At 45.0% G+C, this 19,617-nt stretch overlaps 1 protein-coding gene across 1 annotated transcript; it reads left to right on the top strand.

Moving 5' to 3' along the window:
* The first annotated feature begins 435 nt into the window (after positions 1–435).
* Positions 436–19,217, top strand: ATPSCKMT (ATP synthase c subunit lysine N-methyltransferase). The gene is made up of 6 exons (XM_061129334.1): positions 436–621; positions 2,233–2,322; positions 7,175–7,464; positions 8,139–8,276; positions 10,091–10,141; positions 17,648–19,217. Exons 1-6 carry the CDS (start codon positions 486–488, stop codon positions 17,816–17,818), a joined length of 876 nt encoding a protein of 291 aa, XP_060985317.1. The 5' UTR covers positions 436–485; the 3' UTR covers positions 17,819–19,217.
* Positions 19,218–19,617: the final 400 nt, after the last annotated feature.

Consider the following 19,617-nt stretch of genomic DNA (forward strand, 5'->3'; position numbering starts at 1 on the left):
TGCAGGCCGCCCGAGACCTATTTTTCACCTGAGATTAGTTTAACGCCAGACAGTACCTTCTGGAAGCAACGGCCTTCGGAAACTTCTATCATTCAGGAAGCTGTGGGGGGAGGGTGGAAGTTGGAAGACACGGACGGGAACTTTAGAATCCAAAAGCCAGGAACAGATGTAAATTAGACATTCATCAAAGTTTTAAAATTGACTGTTTCTTGATAGTGTTTCCTAACGAGGAGCTCATTTACTTAGAACATTATTTTCTCCCTCGTTCCTCTCCCGGTTCCGGGAAGGTGGTAGAGCTCACTTCCGGTTTTCTAACTGCTGGAAATCTCGCGATGGAGGGAGGAGGAGGAGGTGAGAGCCGCCGTGCGCGGCGGGCTGTTTGGGGCGCGGGTGCGTTGTGGGGCCCGGCGTGGGGCTCGCGGTCAGTCCCCGGAGCAGCCTGGCAGAGTTGGGCGCGGCAGGTCGGGGACCCGCGGGGCCGGTTCATGGGCTCGCGGCCTGGCGTTCGGTGCTCAGTGCTCGCGCTTGCGGTGTACTTGGCCCTGGTTTCTGACCGCCCGGAGCTGTTCTCAAGCGCTTTATGGCGAATAACTCATTCAGTCCGGCACGATATTCCGAGATGTGGGTACTGGAGACCCGCTGTCCCGGCTGGGGAATCACAGCTCCGCTGCTTTTTCTAGCTACGTCTTTGGGGAAGTGACCTGGCTGCAGCAATGGCAGTAATGACACCAGCATCTCTCTTTACGGGTTCAGGGAGAACCGTGCCTGACCGTTGGCAAACTGTTTAAGAGATCACATGTTTTGCACAAATACTTCGGTAACTAGCCCAGAGTTACTCAGCTTCTGAGAAGAAAATTGACCTGGCCTTACGCTGAATTTCCACCCCCTGAAGCCCGGGGTTGTGCTGCTTCTGAAAGTGTTTTCGTGGCAACCCTAGTGAAGTACCAGGTCCTCTGAATCCCTCCAGCTGCTTTTTCTTTTGAGCGCTGATTACGAGCTAATCATTTGTAGGCCTAAATTGATTTGTTGTGGGTTTCCCGCTTCAGCTGGTAAAGAATTCGCCTGCAATGCGGGAGGCCTGGGTTCGATCCCTGGGTTGGGAGGATATCCTGGAGAAGCAAAGGCTACCCACGCCAGTATTCTGGCTTGGAGAATTCCGTGTGCTGTATAGACCATGGGGTTGCAAAGAGTCGGACACGACTGAGCGACTTTGACTCTCCAGCCTCCCACCATCCCGGCTGCCACAGAACGGGGGCTTACCCTGTTGTGTTATTCCTAGCCTTCTATTGTTTTGCTCAAATGTTGAAATGAATGCGTGGGGCTGTAACATTTAACCGTGGCCTGACAGTTAGGAACGGGTTTTGAAACCGGGGCCAGTGGTGATCATTTAACCTCTCGACCCACTTCAGTGATGCTCCAAGGACGTTTTGACTTTTGGAGTCAGGTCTCAGTTCACTTTAGCTTGGCCAGTTCAGTGTCCTCCTTCACAGTGGTGAATCCTGCGTTCCATTTGCCTCCTTAGATTGTGTAATGCAGGGAATGTCTAGTGAGGTCTGCTGTGTAGTTTCTTTATTTTCTGTCAAAACGTGGGGAAAAGGTACCCCCCCCCCCCCATATCAGTACATTCTGTATTTCAAAAAGATACAAGACCAGGACAGGAGAGACTTCGTCAGTGGACAAAATAATGCACGTTAAAGGGACATAAAATATATGCTGTAGTTTTTAAGCCTGTATGTAAATGAATGTACACAGTGGATAGCCCTAAAATACTGTGATGTGCAAATACAAACGCCACTTTAAACACAAATGGCAGGTCATAATCCCGGAAAGGCCTCTCCTTTCTTCCTGGCCATTTTCCTTTGACTTGGACTTGAATAAGACCCTGTACCTTTTTGTGTCTCTGTCACTGCCTCTAGCTCTAGGTGACCCAAACCTGTCCCTGGAAATTGAGGTCTTCAACTATTATCAGAAGTCAGTATTTAAGCAAGCCTGGAGACAATGGAAGTTCACTTTTCTGAGTCTTTACTCTCAAGGGCTAGCTCCCTCCAACCTCTCAACAGAAATAGCCAGTTGTCCTCCACAGCTCCCATTTAAAGGAATGTTCAAAAGAGCACATGTGACAGAAATCTTGTGTGATTTATTTATATGACAGTGAATAGAGTGAATCTTAAAACTTTGCATCAAAAAGATTTAGAGATTTGTAGAAGCCGTCTTTTTTTTTTTTTTAAATAGGTAAGAAGTGGATTTATTTAGAGAGAAACACTCCACAGACAAGAATGTTGACTGTCTCAGCAGGCGAGAGTGGCCTTGAAATATGGCGTGGTTAGTGTTGGCTTTTTCTTTTTAGTTTTAATTCTTTTAAATTATGAAAGTACGATAACATGTCTACAGGAGACTTGGAAAATACAGAACGTGGTTACATGTAGTTCCACTATGTAGAAGCAGTCTTGATTTTAGTTTTTAATCTTTAGTGACTGGTTTTCACTGGTAAAAATCAGTATGTTTTTTATTGAACTGACATAGCAATATTTTGGGTATATAGTTTGGATTTACATAGTAACTTCTTCAAAAGCTCATACAAATTTTTGTGATGTTGAAAGACTTCTGTAGGTGTAGAAACTTGAGACAGAAAAGTGCATGATACCATTGAGAGACACTGCTGTTGGTGTTGCCTTTGTTAAAAACAGATAGTGTATTGCCTTTGCTCAAAAAGTTTCATCCCAATGCGATGAATGAAGTACACGTTTAGTCCAGTGGTCAAGGACTCCCACCCTGTACTCATCAAATGCTCTTTCGCTTGCCTTACCTTGATTCCCAAGGCATTCTTTTGAGAAGGTCCCCTTTTCAATACAAGCAGCCCTCCTTTTTTAAACTTTACACAACTTTGCTTTTATGAAAAACCAACATTAGTACCTGTTTTTCCCAAACTGAAGTCCAAGGAAGATTTTCAGTTTCATGATAAAAGGGGACAAGGGAAGTTGTTTTCTGAGTTTTGCAGCGAGCTGTCCCTGGGGCAGCATTCACCCCAGGGGCAGGAGCACCCCTCCGGGCTCTTTCCTGGGAACCACACTCCGCGTCCAGCTGCCGCATCGCTGAACCCTTTCTGTTAGTACCTGTACTCTAGCTAGCTGTGTTCTGTGCATTCCTTAGCAAGATGTGCCCTAAGGTAATTGCTTCTTTGCTTTAATGCCATTTGGCTTATGAAAGGTTTCACAGAGACACTGCTTTTGGACAGGGTGTGAGACCCTGTACCTTAGGTCCAGCTGAAATTCTGTTTCTGCCCACACCTTCCTGGTTGCATCATTGGGATCAGCCTTTCTTCCACCTCCTATTATGTTCCCACCGCGTTTGGTACACGTTAGAGCGTCTCTTACCCCTTGCCTTGTAACTGTCTCAGTGTAACCCACCATTCACACAGGCTAAAGGGGTGCTCTGGAGACCAGGAGCACTTTATTACATCTTTTTGCTGGTTAAGTTGAAGAGCACGTGTCTGCACAGGTGAAACAGTTGTTTGGGTCATCTGATTTGAGTTTATGTAATCAGCTGCCTATTGGCTTATGCCAATGGGAGAAACGGATCCTTTACCATCTGAGCTGCCAGGGAAGCCCAGCTAGAGAAACGGTCCATCAGCAGATAGTTGGAAAACAAAATGTGGGCTGTCCATACAGTGGAATATTATTTGGCAGTAAGAAGGAATAAAACGCTGATATGTGGTACAACGTGGATGAATCATGGGAACACTCGCTAGGTGAAGAGGCAGTCACAAAAACCATGAACTGTGATTTCATTCATGAAAGTCTTTCTTTTTTAAATTTATTTTTAATTGGAGGATAATTGCTTTATAGTATTGTATGGCATCTGCCATACGACAAGGTGAATCATACACATGTTCCCTCCCTCTTGAACTTCACCGTCCACCCCCCACCCCATCCCATCCCACCCTTCTAGGTTGTCTCCAGTACCGCCCTGAGCTCCCTGTGTTATGCAGCAGGAAAGTCTGCTTTCTTTAGAGACACTAGATTTGTGTTTGCTTAGGGCTAGAGGGGGCGGGGAGGATGAGGGTAATGGCTAAAGCATAAAGGTTCCTTTGGGAAGTAATGAAAAAGTTCTAAATTTAACTGGTGATGGTTACATGTATCTGTGAATCTACTGAAAGCCTTTGAATTAAATGGGCAAATTGTATGATACATGAATTATGTCTCAATAAAGCTTTTACAAATTATTGACCTCCTCCACACCTCCCGATGATAGTATTGCCCAGTCACTAAGTCATGTCCGACTCTTTGTGATCCCATAAACTGCAGCTTGCCAAGCTTCCTTGTCCTTCACTATCTCCTGGAGTTTGCTCAAATTCTTGTCCATTGAGTCCGTGATGCCATCCAACCATCTCATCCTATGCCATCCCCTCCTCCATTAAAATAATAGTGGCTAAAAGTCATCACTTTCTCCGGCTGTGCTAAGGGCTTTATAGGCATTGCTGATTTAACTGTCCCAGTAACTCAGGATAGTATTATTTTAAAATCTTGCAGGCGAGGAAACTTGGGCTTAGCAACAACTCATCTCTCTTTCTCTCCTTTTAACTGTCTTTCTAAATCGTGTCTGACTCTTGCAACCCCATGGACTGTAGCCTGCCAGGCTCCTCTGTCCATGGGATTCTCCAGGCAAGAATACTGGAGTGGGTTGCCATTTCCTTCTACAGGGGATCTTCCCGATCCAGGAATCAAACTGTGGTCTCCTGCATTGCAGCCATATTCTTTACCAACTGAGCTATGAGGGAAGCGCCAACAACTTGTCTCGTGCTACACAGCTCTGAGTTCTGAGACTCCAGAGCTGTGTGACTGAGATCTTTCTGATCACTGTCCTCTACAGTTGTAACACCTGCAGAAGGACTTCTTCATATGAGGCAAGGCAGATGTGCCTGCCTTTAAAAAAGAAAAAAATCAAATGCACTTCCATTAGCATGTTAAGTTCCCCCATGCAGTGCTGAAAAGTATGAATGAGAATGTACTTAAAACTCTTGCTTTCTATCAAACACCATCACTTTTCCAAACTTGACTTTTATTTTACCTCCATCACTGGCACCACGAGTAGACTTCTGTTATTGTTTCTGAGTTGGTCGTCTGCCATGATACCAGGTGTGAAACTCACTCTAGGAGACCTCAGCCTTCAATAGCAGAGCCACACTGAGCCGGCGATGCTGAGGTGGTCACCATGGGCTTCCGGCCTATCCTGTGTCCACGCTTGGGCCTCACCTCCACGGCGACAAGTTACCACATCTCATGGGCTTCCCTGGTGGCTTGGGTAAAGAGCCCGCCTGCCAGTGCAGGAGATGCAGGTTTGATCTTTGGGTGGGGAAGGTCCCCTCGAGGAGGAAATGGCACCTACTCCAGTATTCTTGCCTGGAAGATTCCATGGATCGAGAAGCCTGGTGGACTACAGTCCATGGGGTCACAGAGTCAGACACAACTGAGTGAGCAGGCACACACAGGGACGGTAAGCAGAAGTAAGTCCATGTCCTGATTCCAGCACCTGTGAGGACACTGCCTGAGCCACTCGGCGGATGTGGTTGAGTGTGAAGGACGTCAAGATGGGAGGCTTGTCCTGGCCCATCTGGGTGGGCCAGTGTGCTCCCAAGGAAAGGAATCCTTTCCTAAGCAGGAAAGGAGAGCAGGGGTGTCAGAGGAGGTGTCTTGTGGAGCCGGTGGCTGGACTGGTGTGGGGCCACTGGCCAAGGAGTGCGGGCAGCCCGTCCTACCCCAGGGCTTCCAGAAGCACTCCCACCCTGTTTCAGAATCTGGCCTCCAGAACTGTACTTTAATAAGTGTGTATCGTTTTTTAACCCGCCTAGTGTATGGTAATTTCTTATCGCATCAGTAGGAGACTAAACACAGTGACCTTTAGAACAGCTTACTATTCCCTAAACTGTGAACGCTAGTGTCTTCAAATGATAAGACTCTTTTGTGCCTCTTCCTCTTACTCCATTTGTCTACAGATTCCCATGGTTTTGGTTTTAGCACCTCAGCTAGAGTGAGAGCTGGTTCAGGGCAGGGTGGTCTTGTTCCAGTGGGGTTCCAGTGCTGCGCACTCTTGTGCATGCTCTGCCTGTATCCCTTTGTCTCATCCTCACAATGATCCCGTGCCCCACTTTACAGATGAGGAGACTGAGGTTCCGAGAGGTGAAGGGTCACAGCTGTCAGTAAGGGGTGGAGCCAGGGTCCAGTCTCTGCTGCTGTGCCCTTACCCTCTGTGCTTTGCCCATCATTAATCCATTTCAGAATTAATTTCAAATAAATTTCAACATAAAAAATGTGAGATCCTATTACGAATACATTCTAAAGCATAAAACTCAAGAGGAGGATGTTTAAGGTACCATTTATTCCCTCAGTAATCAGTGATTAGAGTTTGTTTTATTCTGTACTGTGATAGCCCTGAAATGAGTATTTTTTGGTCCTTTATGGATCTGCTTTAAAATTCTTATTACCATGACTATTTAAGATTTTTAGTAAAACCAGGATTTTGTCTCCTCTGTTAACTTCAGAATTGAATTTGTACCACTGGATTTTTGATGCCTGACCAATTTTGATGTAGAATACTTTCCTCCTATTTGAAATAGGATAATGATTAGACATTTTTATGCTTATTATGGAGTTTTGTTCTGAACCGCAAAGATACGGAGTACATAATTAATATTTTTATTAATGCATTGTTGGTTAGTTGCTAAATTTAGCTGCTAAGCCCTGTCTGAGTCTTTGTGACCCCATGAACTGCAGAATGGCAGACTCCCCTTGTCCTTCACGATCTCCCGGAGTTTGTTCAAGCTCATGTCTGTTGATTGAGTCGGTGATGCCATGGGTACTGATTCATAATGGATACTGATTCATAAATAGATTTGAACACGTTATTTTCTGGGGACGACTCCTGGAGAAAAAATCAGTATGTTGGAAAGAAAAGATTTCAGTCTTCCATTAGTATTGAATAATTTTCTGTTAAACACTCTAGTTGATGGACTGTAGAACTTATTGTGGAATTCTACATTTGTAATTCCAATTGTATTGAGCAAAATTAGCCTTTAGAAAGCATGAGTTTATTTGTTAATAAGAACTGTGGGGGAAAAAAACACTACCTTAGATTTCTGATTTGATGTTTCATATATCTTTTTGTGCTCTCAACTCAGGGACACACCCAGCAACACTTGAAAAAGAAAGGCTGTCAGAATTTGTTCCATCTACAAGTCTTGAAGCCAACAGATTGAAGAAAAGCAGTTGGGGGGTCTTATTTACTGGCATTGTTGGGGGCACGCTGGTGGCTGTGTATGCCGTGGCCACACCATTTGTAACACCAGCCCTCCGAAGAATTTGTTTGCCTTTTGTACCTGCAACTACGAAACAGATTGAAAATGTTGTGAAAATGTTGCAATGCAGGAGAGGACCCTTGGTGGACATTGGTAGTGGTGACGGACGTATTGTGAGTTACTTGAAGATGTTTTAAGATTTATGTTTTTTTAGGTTTTATGCTTTAAAATTTCCGTTTCACTTTTCTTCTGAGGCTTATGCAAAGCCTTGTTAAATTGATAGCCTGATAGTTATTTAATTTTGTGTTTGTTTGGCTGAACTACTTCAGTCCTTCAGCAGGACTTTGGGATTTATTTTTCTCAGATTTAATTGTTCTTAAAGGGGAAAGTGCTCTGGATGTGTGGTAAAAAGGAACAATTGATTGATTATTATGAACTTGTTCATTAAAAAACAGACCAACAGAAACATGTTAAGTCATGTGGTTTGACTATTTTATATTTTTTTCTAAGGATGACTCCTAGGGAAAAAAAAATCAGTGTTTTGGGGAAAAAAATTGCAGTCTTCCATTAGTATTGGATAATTTTCTGTAAAACCCTTTAGTTGGTATTGAATAAATTCTACTTCTTGTGGGTTCAATCCCTGGGTTGGGAAGATCCCTTGGAGGAGGAAATGGTTACCCACTCCAGTATTCTTGCCTGGAAGATCCCATGGACAGAGAAGCCTGGCGGGCTATAGTCCATGGGGTTGCAAAAAGTTGGATATGATGTAGGGACTCAACAACAGTACCAACATAAGTAGGGAGTTTTCATGTCTTTTTCTGATCTGGAACACGGCCTCTCCCCGCAGGTGATCGCAGCTGCAAAGGAAGGCTTCACAGCTGTGGGGTATGAGCTGAACCCCTGGCTTGTCTGGTACTCCAGGTACTGCGCTTGGCGGGCAGGGGTGCAGGCGTCGGCCAGGTTTTACATCTCAGACTTGTGGAAGGTACGTGCGGCAGAGGACGTGCTAACTTTATGATTTTTGGTTAGTATGACTGAAAACTGAATTAAAATAGAGTTAAAGTGTATATTTCAGCATTATGAAATGTGAACAGCTTTTAAATTGATAGATTTTACAAATCAGCCCTACTTTAGAGTAGAAACTTGAGGTTTATAACTTTACAGGTCATGTGACTTCTAAGGCTTTATTTACTCAATTTAAAATGTTCCCATTTCTCTTTATTATGCAGTGATAAGATTTTTTTATCTCATTTGTAAGTCTTCTACATTGTCATATAGGCATTAACTTGTTAATGTCATTCTTGGTAAATAGTTTTGTGTGTGTGTGTGTGTATTTATATGCACATATGAATATGTGTGTCTGAGTGTGTTTGAGACTGTGTGTCTGAGTTTGTGTATGTGTGTTTATGTGTGTGTGTATATGTGTGTGCGTGCTAATGTGTCAGTGTGTGTGGGTTCATGTGTGTATGTGTATATATACCTAGGGAGAGACAGAAATAGTGCAGGAGAAAAGAAAGGACCCACCAACCATGCTGTGATGCTCCTTTGTGTCTTCATAAAGTACAAGATATTTCCAAGTTTACTTGTTCTCTAAAAAGTGCCTGGTAATTTTGCTTTAGGAATGCTCCATAAAATGCTTTTTCTTAAATAAGAATTTTCCTTTGTAATAGTGTCATCAGTAGCTTATAAAAATTCACTTGAGTTTTGTTTGCATTGTTTTTTATTCCATATATACGTAAATGATCTCTCTATAGAGTAAATAAAACTTTTATTGGGTAATAAGCATTTTGACTGGCGAAGCACTTTCCCCCCCCGTTTTCCAACTAAAGACCATTTTATTGCCATTTTTACTTAGTGTTTTAGTGAAGAGGAGGGGGACCAAAATTCTAAGGATGACTCCGCAGGAGAAACGTGGTTCTGAAAAACCTTGAGTTATCGATAAGCTTGTTTCGTATAGAGCAGAGTAGAAAGTGGGCCGGGGTGCAGATGGCCCAGTCTACCAGGGTGACCACCAGTGGTCACTGTTGAGTCCCTGCCTTTGTGACCGTCTATCTTGGTGGCCCTGTGTGGAGTGGCTGTGAGGATGAGCTGGGATAGCTTCTGCGGAAACTTCTGGAAAACTGTAACAGATGAGCTAACATGGGTGAAAGTATTAACACAGGAAATCTTAAAAAGGGCCACTCTTTGTGAAAACCCACTATTTTTTTGAACTTTCTATTTTGATTTGGGGTATGTATGCTGGAAAAGATTGAAGGCTGGAAGAGAAAGGGGCAACACAGGATGAGATGGTTGGTTGGCATCACCAACTCAATGGACACGAATTTGAGCAAACTCCAGAAGGTAGTGAAGGACAGGGAAGCCTGGCATGGTGCAGTCCATGGGGTCACAAAGAGTCAGACAGCTTAGCACTGAATAACAACAATGGCTGATTAACAGTGTTGTGATAGTTTCAGGTGGACAGCAGAGGGCCTCAGTCATACATGTACATGTATCCGTTTCCTTCCACACTCCCCTCCCATCCAGGCCGCCACATGACACTGAGCAGAGTTCTTGTGCAGTACAGTAGGTCCTTGTTGGATATCCATTTTAAATATAGCACTGGGTACACGTCCATCGCAAACTTCCTAACTGCCCCTCCCCGGTGGCAACCAGAAATTTGTTTTCTAAGTCTTTGAGTCTCTTTCTGGAAAACCAACTATTTTTTGAAATGGGAAATTGCTACTTATTTTGAAATAAAGCTTAAGCTGATGTTTAACTTTCCAGAATTAATCTGTGAATTGTTTTCTCCCTTCCCTTCAGGTCACTTTTTCGCAGTACTCAAATGTTGTTATCTTTGGTGTGCCCCAGATGGTGAGTACGCCCTTCCTGCCACCCGAGTGTCTTTTTCTAGGTTAGGAGGGGGCTTCTGGCCCGAACAGACCGTCTCTCTCTGGCCTGCTCTCCCATGTGCAGAATGACAGATCATTGGTTTAACAAAGTACTTTAGGGCCTTAATAGTTTAATCATAAAAGATTCAGTCTTGTAGTTTAAAACTTCTGCTTTAGATGAAGGTGTCAGTGCTCTACATAAGTCCTAACAATTCTAGTCTGAAAACTGCTTTATATGCTCCTGGTGTCTAACGTGAGTAGGTTTTCACGGCTGCTTACTTACTATATCTGGCTGAAAACACTTGGGAAAGTTAATGGAATGGGGTGTCCCTGATGGCTCAGTGGTAAGGAATATGTGTGCGATGCAGGAGACATGGGTTCAATCCCTGGGTTGGGAAGATCCCCTAGAGAAGAGAATGACTACCCACTCCATTATTCTTGCTTGGGGAATTCCATGGACAGAGGGGTGTGGTAGTTTATGGAGTCACAAAGAGTTGGACACAACTGAAGTGACTTAGCACACACGCACATGCGTTGACTAGTTTCCGTTGACCTCACTTGGCTGATTTGTGTTGAATTCTGACTCTGTACTTTCGAAAGTGAAAATGTTGCAGCATTGGACTGCAAATGGTCCTCAATTTAGCCTTTGGAAAGATGATGAGAATGGGAGGCTTTCATTGTAATTGTTGGTTTACAGACTGTAGAAAGAAATCCCCCTTCACTTTTTAAGCTCTATAATTGTAGGCATAGTAATCCTGGCAAATACTGTTTTTTTGCTGAAATGCCACTAAATAAGTGATATGGTTTTTATTAAGAAAAAAAAAGAAATGGGCTTTTTTTGTTGTTATGCTTTCTTATTCATATCTTAATTTTTCCTTAAGCTATCTCAGTGCTGGAGAAAATTTTTTCTTACTATTAGAATTTTCAGTGAAATGTTTTTTTCCCTCTTTCTTTCTTTTTTTTTTTTTTAAAGTATTTAGAAGTGCTTTTGTTAGATATTCTTGAAAGTGATAGGATTCTGTATGTTCATAATTCTCAGCAAGCCTAACATGAAGATGAAACCTGGGTGTCTATACTTTTGTTACAGAAATGAAAAGAGGTAGAAAGGTATGATCTCTGATCATTTAAAAAAAACACCAAAAAACGTATTTGGTATCAGAATTGCTATGGAATTTAATGGTTTTTTCCTTACTTATTGTGAAGTTTGAGTATTCTTTCGGGATAATTGGCATTTTGAAGCAAAGAATCTTAATTTAAAATCCATGCTTTATACAAATAGAAAGCTGACATATGTTCCGCGCTGTCTTGAGAGGCCCCGAGGTGCTGTCCAAGCCGGGGGCAGCATTGGCCTCCGGGCTCCGGCTCCTCGGGCTTCTCACCACATTTGAAGTGTAGTCAGTTTTGGAAACTGTTCACCCAAGGGAAGAGTGTTATTTTGATAAATACTTTTGTGATTATGGGCCATTCTTCTGTACACAGAGAAGCCTTAAATAAGGCGCAGCATTTCACGGTTCCCAGGAAGAAGGGAGCAGCTGAAATGCACAAAGTGCCCACGTCTCCTGGCACGAGAGGGATTCAGCCAACTTGAGTCCTCCACGCAGGGGGACGGATCAGGGCACGGAGGCTGGTCTGGGAGGCTCGGTTTCCCGGGTGGAGGTCCCTGCTTTCCGCCCTCCCCAGGCCTCGCCTGCGTGGGGACAGTGAGAGGAGGGAGGGGACTGCCGGGGGAGTCAGGGGGCCAGGTTGGCTCTTGGGCGTCCTGTGGGCCCTGGAAAGTTCTTTAGGCTGTCTGGGCCCACTATGCTGTCTTCTGTTAGAACGCATTTCCCTTCTCCGCTCACTGGCCAGTGTCCCGGCAGGGGCTTGGGGGATGGACAGAGCCAGCATGGCAGGAAGGGTTTCCTGTGGCCGGTTGGGCGCACGTGGGCCGTTAAGAAGCCGGAGCAGGTGTTGGGAGCATCAGAGGGCGAGATCCCGGTGTTACGTGGTCTCCCTCTGCTTCCGGTGCCAGACTGGCGGCCCCTCACAGCTCTGCTTCCGGTGCGGGACTGGCGGTCCCTCATTGCTTCCGGTGCGTGACTGGGTCCCTCACAGCTCTGCTTCCGGTGCGAGACTAGCCCTTCCTCACAGCTCTGTTTCCGGTGCGGGACTGGCCGTTTCTCACAGCTCTGCTTCCGGTGCGGGACTGGCCCTTCCTCACAGCTCTGCTTCCGGTGCGGGACTGGCCCGTCCTCACAGCTCTGCTTCCGGTGCGGGACTGGCCCTTCCTCACAGCTCTGCTTCCGGTGCGAGACTGGCCCTTCTTCACAGCTCTGCTTCCGGTGCGGGACTGGCCGTTTCTCACAGCTCTGCTTCCGGTGCCCTACTGGCGGTTCTTCATACCTCTGCGTAGCGGCGCTTGGCTTACAGCGGCCCGAGCCTGCATCACGCGTGTGTGTCCAGTGAAGCAGGAGTAAGAGTGCCATTGGACCTGGCAGGCCAGTGCCTGGATGGGAGATATCCATGCTTACCATGAACTCATGCGCCAGCAGTGCCGGACAGATGGGTCGTGTTCTTGTTGAAAACCCTCCCATGACTTCGTCCTGCTTTAAAGCAGCGACGGTAAGGCCCACCTTCCATCTGGCCTGGACGCCCGGCCGCCCCAGCTCTCTGTGCACTGGCTCTGCCCTCCTCTTGGCTCCTGGACCACACTGTGTGGGGCCGTGTCCTCCCCGAGACTCCAGTCCCCCCAGCTCTGGGCCTGGTTAGTGAACCTCTGCTGACCACTCAGAGGTTAGATGTTTCTTTCTCCGAGAAGCCATCCTTGATTGCCCTTGATGACCCCTGAGACCACGATTTCCAGAGCTTGTTCCCTTCTCTATGGACATGTGGCTGCACTTCTGCTTGTGTGATGGCTTTGGTGGTGTTGGTCGTGTGCACTGCGCTGTGAGCTCAGGGACAGGGCGGACCTGTTGAGCAATCTGCCAGACTCTCAGCTCCTGGCACAGAGTGATCACCTAGGGAGTGTTTGTTAAAGGAATGGATGAATATCATATAAACATGTGCCTTAAGTACACTGTTTCCATGGGCAATTAAGTTTCATAACTTCAAAGGATGACTCATTTAATTTTAGTTACGAATTCTGTTAGGAATCCATGAATGAAAATACTGTCTCAGTGTTCTGCTATTCAGTCATTCCTTAAACAAGTGTTTATTCAGGGCCCACTAAGCATCAGTCCCTGTTCAAGTACTTCAGTGAATAAAGAGAAAAAAGAAAACATCCCTGCCCCAAGGTATTTACGTGCTAGTTGGGAAAGTAGGTATTCAGTGAGATGGCAGTGTAGACTCTGTGGTACAGTAAGGGGGGTGGGTCAGTGCTGTGGGCTCACCAAAGCGTGAAAGGGAGACCGTCCTTGAAGAGGGACATTGGAGGTGAGGGGGAGCCGTGCGGCCGTGTCCAGAAGAGTGCTTCAGGTTGAGGAACAGCCACTGCGAAAGGAAAGGTGCTGAGGGGTGTGTTCCCGTGGGTCCAGAAGCAGTGAGGAGGTGGGGGTGGTGGGAGGGGGTGAGCAGAGGTGGCGGGGGAGAGATATGGGGGACCAGGTGGGAAGGACAGGGCCTGCCATGGGGAGTAGAGGGTGGGGCAGATGCTGGGGGACGGGTCTGAGCTCTTGTGGGCATCCAGGCCATCAGTGGGGGAAGCCAGTGCCAGGGTGGAGAAGCTGGTGACAGGTGGTCAGACTCTGGATGCTCCGTGAGGACAGAAACAACAGGATGAGCTGGAGATCCAGTGGGGGGCACCCTGGTTTCAACTTATATTTAAAGTTTTGAAGAGGTAATTAGAATAGGATGAGTTTCATGTCACTTTGAAACGTATAATTGTATGAATAATTTTGAGTTTCATTAGGCAGACATGACACATCATGGCTTCTCTTTGTGTAAGATATCAAGACCTAGGTTTGTTGCATATTTATGTATAATTTAGTCCGTTAATTTCTTATGATTGAAATAGAGCCTTTCATTCATAGGTTTATCTTGACTTAGCATATGACAGTCATTTGGAAATAAAAGATCTGTAAAAGAGAAAAGAAGAATAGTAATCTGAATAACTTTACAGTTGTCCTTTATATGAACAAAATTACCATATGAAACCCTTGACATTTTGGAAAAACACATATTGTCTTATTCTTTGCTTATTTAATTTTTCCCTCAAGGAACAAAATTTTTGCTTTTTTTTTTTTTAAGGAACAATCTTTTGCTAGCTGTTAAAAAAATAAAAATATTTCATCCTTAGTGGAATTTATTCATTGTTATCTTGATATTGATTCTAATAAAGAATCACAATTTTGGCTCACTTCAGCCACAGGTCATGTAGAGGAGTTTTTTTTTTTCCAAACTGCTTTTTAAAGACACAGGTGAGGAATCAAACTGTTGTAGAAAATTTGTTCGTCTTAATTTAGTAGATTAATTAATTAATCTCTGTCTGTGCCGGGTCTTTGTTGCTGTGCTCGGGCTTCCTCTGGCTGCGGCGAGTGGGGGCTACTGTCCAGTTCAGGGCACAGCGCCTCATGGCAGTGACTTTCTTTTTGTGAGCACAGGCTCCAGGCGCGCAGGTTTCAGTCATTAAAAGCTCACGGGCTCAGTAGTTGTGGAGCATGGGCTTATTTGCTCTGTGGCATGTGGAATCTTCCTGGACCAGGGATCAAAACCCGTGTCCCCTGCATGGGCAGGCAGAGTCCTATCTGGCACATACAGTCTGGGACACGTGTGGGTTGACACATGTAGGCATGTCAGGTGGGCAGCGGCACATGCCCAGAGGTCTGGGCTCAAGACAGGGGGCTCACTGGGGCATCAGCGCCCAGGAGCTGAAGCCAAGTGGGGACTGAGATCACCCGGGAAGGGGCCAAAGCCTTGCTGGACCTGAGCCATCAGGGGAAGTCCTGCTCGATTACTTTTAAAGAGAGTAGCTTTTGCACAGGTCTTGGTTTCTAAACATTGCTTCTCAGAGGAACCAGGAACGTTTGAGAAGTGGCTGATCCCAGGGCTGGGAAGGGAAGGTGTGAAAGCCTGGAACATTTAGTTGAGTCTGAATGTGGTGAGGAAGCACTCAGAAGGTTTGGTCAGGGCACATGCACGGGAGAGGAGCCAGCTTGAGGGGCTCCCGATGACCAAACCGGACAACTTGAGTGTTAGAAGAAACGAGGACGACAGCGGATCATAACCCGTTGATGAACCCAGGAGTTCATGCTTACAGTGATGGAGAGAGCTCTTCCTTGAGATTCTGACTGTTGATCTGAAAGCAAGGATGGGCTTGGAAAGTTGCCACTTTCAACCTGTATAGTGAAATTGACTCTGGCACAGTCGTCAAGAATGCAGCACTCAGTGGGGGACAGTTAGACGCGTAACAAGACATTTGCATCTTCTCAAGGTGTCTGCCCCCAGTATCTTGTTCATTTTAAAGGAGGAATAGTAACCACCCTGTGGAGACACCGAGATACCTCCTTAGCTGAGGGGTGCATCACCCTCAAAGCAGAAGGACCCCATGAGCTCAGGACTGTGGAGTGTGCGAAGTTCACAATCTCTCTGCTGGGTCGTTGCCTTGGACGCACACACCACTCATCACAAGACACCAGAGGGACCAGCCTGTGTCCTTTTTTTTTTTTTTTTTTTGAGTTAAAATTTTATTTGGAGGCAAAATGAGGACTGTAGCCTGGGAGACAGCCCCTCAGATAGCTCTGAGAAACTACTCCAAAGAGGCAGGGGGTTAGGTTAGCATTTATGTGATTTTGGTGAAGGAGGAATACTTACAGTCAAGCACATATGTTTTTTGCAGAAGCTTTCTGCTGGTCACGAGACACATTCATCACCGTGAAGGATTTTAGTGCCTTTTTAGATATGAGGAGATGCAAGAATTGGGCTCATGAAATCAGCTCCTGAAGATACCTATCTCTCTGAAGGCGTGCCCTGCCAATTTTTCCCCGAGCACAGAGTGCCTCTTTTCTGCTGTCCATCCCTTCAGGGGGTGTTGGTGGTCAGCAGCTGCAGCAGTGTGTGATTTAACCCTTACAGAGGTAGATGGCAAATGCCAATTTGTAGTTGACAGGGCCTACTTATGGTCATAAATTCGACCATCCTTTGGGAGGCCTTTCGTGACCATTTAACCTAACGATGCTGGGAAGGCTCATTCCAAGGGCCAGCGAAGGTTTTGCAGATGGGTCACTCAGTGTGCCCCTACTGGACTAGGTCTGTCGGCAGTAACCAGAGGGCTCTGGGCTGGCTGTCTCACTCAATCTTACATGGTCCGGGCAAAATTCCCTCTTGTATCTTGCCATGTTTAGAGTTACACCATTACAATCATTGATCATATACAGGACTATATGTTTGATCAACTGCTTCAAGTCGACTGGCCTGTGTTCTTAAAGGAGATTATTGTCACGAGAGACAAAGAAAGGCAAGAGATTGTTCCAGATTCAAGGAACCATTACAACCCAGGTCGCAGTGCGCGACCCTGGACTCGGGGACAGTGTGAAGGACACTCCTGGGGCATTTGATCGGGTGCTGTGGGGATGATTGTTGCTGGGATACAATGTTAAGTTTCCTGAATTTGATAACTGTGCTGAGGCTCCTCAGAAAACACTGAGGTACCATGGAGTAAAGGGGCATGTTGTAGGCAGCCTGCTCTCAGATGGATAAGAAAAAGTGTTCTGAGAGAGGGGGGCATAGAGCAAGTCAGATAAAGCAGCTGTGACAAACTGCTGAAAACTGGTGAGCCTGGGTAAAAGAGTACAGCAGTTTTTTTGCTCTATTCTTTTTTTTTTTAATTTTTAAAATTTATTTATTTTTTTTTTATGCTCTATTCTTGTATCCTTTCTGTAAGTTTGAAATTATTTGAAAATAGTAAAAGAATAGAGAAAAATATATTTAGGAGGTGAAGGTGGTAATATATTTTTAGGACCTGAAGATAAAATTTTAAGCGGCTGTTAATTTGCTAATGTAATCACAGTGTCAGTACTTTTAGTAAACATTGAAACTCTTTCTTCACAGATTACTCATAAAATAATGTTAAAGTGATACATAAGAGAGTTTTACTTTTTGTAAGTTATGTTGACTATAAAGACATTAATTATTGGTATATTATGGATATCTTTTTAAAAGAATTGTAAAATGTTTGATCATATTTCAAGTTGGTAGAAAGTGTATTTTTTTTCATCATCTAATTCTACCATATTTCATTAGTTAAAGTGGAATTAGTTATCATATTTCATTAGGAAAGTGGGAATCTGTGATACACATTTGCTAAAAAGGGCACATTTTATATTTGATGATAGAAGATAGTCTTAAAACGGTGGTTCATGTGACATCTGTGTTTTGGTGGATTGTCGCCCAGGAGTGGTCTGTTTTACAGTCAGTAATCTGGCACAGATATTTTCAGGGACACTACAGAAGGACCCTGGGGAGTCCCTTCCCGTGACCCCCTGCTCCCTGAAATGACGGCTGTCATTCTCCACAGATGGCGCAGCTGGAGGAGAAGCTCGAGCTTGAACTCAAGGACGACGCGCGGGTCATCGCTTGCCGGTTCCCCTTCCCGAACTGGACCCCGGCGCAGGTCACGGGGGAGGGGCTGGACACGGTGTGGGCCTACGACGCGCGCTCTTTCAGGGGAAGAGATGGGAGGCCCTGAAGACCCGTGCACTTCCCGTCAGTCATTCCTGTACAGGCTCTACCCAGAGTTTCCTGAGGTGTTGGAGTCTTTGATCTTCTAGACACTTAAGGCTGTGTCTTCAGCAAAGATTATGTTTTTCACCACTGTGGAATGAGAAATGACAATTACTTTCCCTGACTTGTGTAGAAAATAAGCAGAAGTTGAGGCCAGCAGGTAGATGAAAAGCCCCTTTGCATGGTGTGTGCTGACAGCACTTGGACGTGCGAAGATTCGAGTAAGCTGTGCTCACGCTGATGGCTGGGAGAGACGTTAGCAGCTCTGCAGATTGTAAAGGATATGATTTGATGCCACAGATGACAAGAAATAATTTTTAAAGAGGGAATGTATTGTAAATGCTTGCTGTTTCCTATAACTTTATTCATACTTTAGATTTATCACTTTTTTTTTCTTTCTGTACTTCAGGACAAGATTAATTTTCTAAAGGTTTAGAGAAGTGTCATATTTTATAACACTTTTTTTGGAATAACTTGTTCCAAGGCTATTGGATTACTATATTTTGTCAATCTTAGATGTGTATGTGTGTGTAAATCTGTGTACATACATGCACATTTTAACATTTCTGAATTGTGACATACCTTCCAGTTGATGGTGTTTTGTAACCTAATTGGCAGTGTGGTATTGCACGGCACAATTGTATGTCAGCCACTGTTGGCAGAGTCTCAGATTGATGAGCTGTGGTATTCAGAGAAGATACATGCTGTGGTGGAATAGCTGGTGTTGATTTGATAGTGAAGTAAACCATCCTGAGCTTTGGTGCAAGGCAGACCTGGGTTCAGAGCCCCACTTCAGCAGCAGCAGGGCCTTGAGATCGCTGTCGTTGGGGTGGTGATGTGCTGAACATGGCGCTGGGGTCTGACCTGTAGAACTCTCAGCACGGAGTCTGAGGCCTGTAAGTGGTGTTTATTATTTCAGACACTAAAGAGAAGCTTGTTAACAGAAGCTGCAGATTATTTCTGCTAGTCACCTCTTTATTTTATGAAAGCTGCCATTTATTTAATATTTCTCGTTTGTGAGAAGAGACTTAACTGATTGAGATAAAGACACATCAAGAAAACCTTTGAATGTTAGTAGATAGACTTCAGATATCTGAAAAATGAATATTGACTGGTGGCTCGCACAATCCCCGTGTATCACAGAAAGGAATTAAACTCCTAGTAATACATCTGAAACCTGAACACCAAACCATCTTGAGAGGTTTGATAAAATGAGATGGTTCGCATTTTTAACTAAACTGATAAAAATACGATCAGTTTGATAATCTTCATTTTCATGAGCAGCAAGTGGAGACTCATTCATTCAACAAATGCTTATTGACTGTCTACTGCGTAATAAACTTTTCTGATTCAGTGGTCGGTGACGTGCAAGTCCCCAGATCTTATGGGGTTTATGTTCTAGAAGAGAGACAAACAGGTGAGTGAATGTTACCGTGTGTGAATTCTCCGTAAGACATAAGCAGTGTGATGGTATAACAAGAAGCGAGTGTGTCTGGGGTGAGGGGGTGGGATATTGTGGATGTTTGTCAGAGTGTACGGCAGAGTATGCAGAGCATACGGCAGGAGTCTCCTTAAGTCTCGACAGGCGGACAGACCAGAAGCACACCCCTTGGTTGTGTGGCGTGTCTTGTCCCCCACTGGGGCCGTAGCGTGGTGTTTGTTGCTCAGTTGCTAAGTCCTGCCTGACTCTAGCCTGCCAGGCTCCTCTGTCCGTGGGATTTCCCAGGCAAGAATACTGGAGTGGACTGCCATTTCCTCCTCCAG

This window comes from Dama dama, chromosome 25, assembly GCF_033118175.1.
Source record: "Dama dama isolate Ldn47 chromosome 25, ASM3311817v1, whole genome shotgun sequence".
Classification (NCBI taxonomy): Eukaryota; Metazoa; Chordata; class Mammalia; order Artiodactyla; family Cervidae; genus Dama; species Dama dama.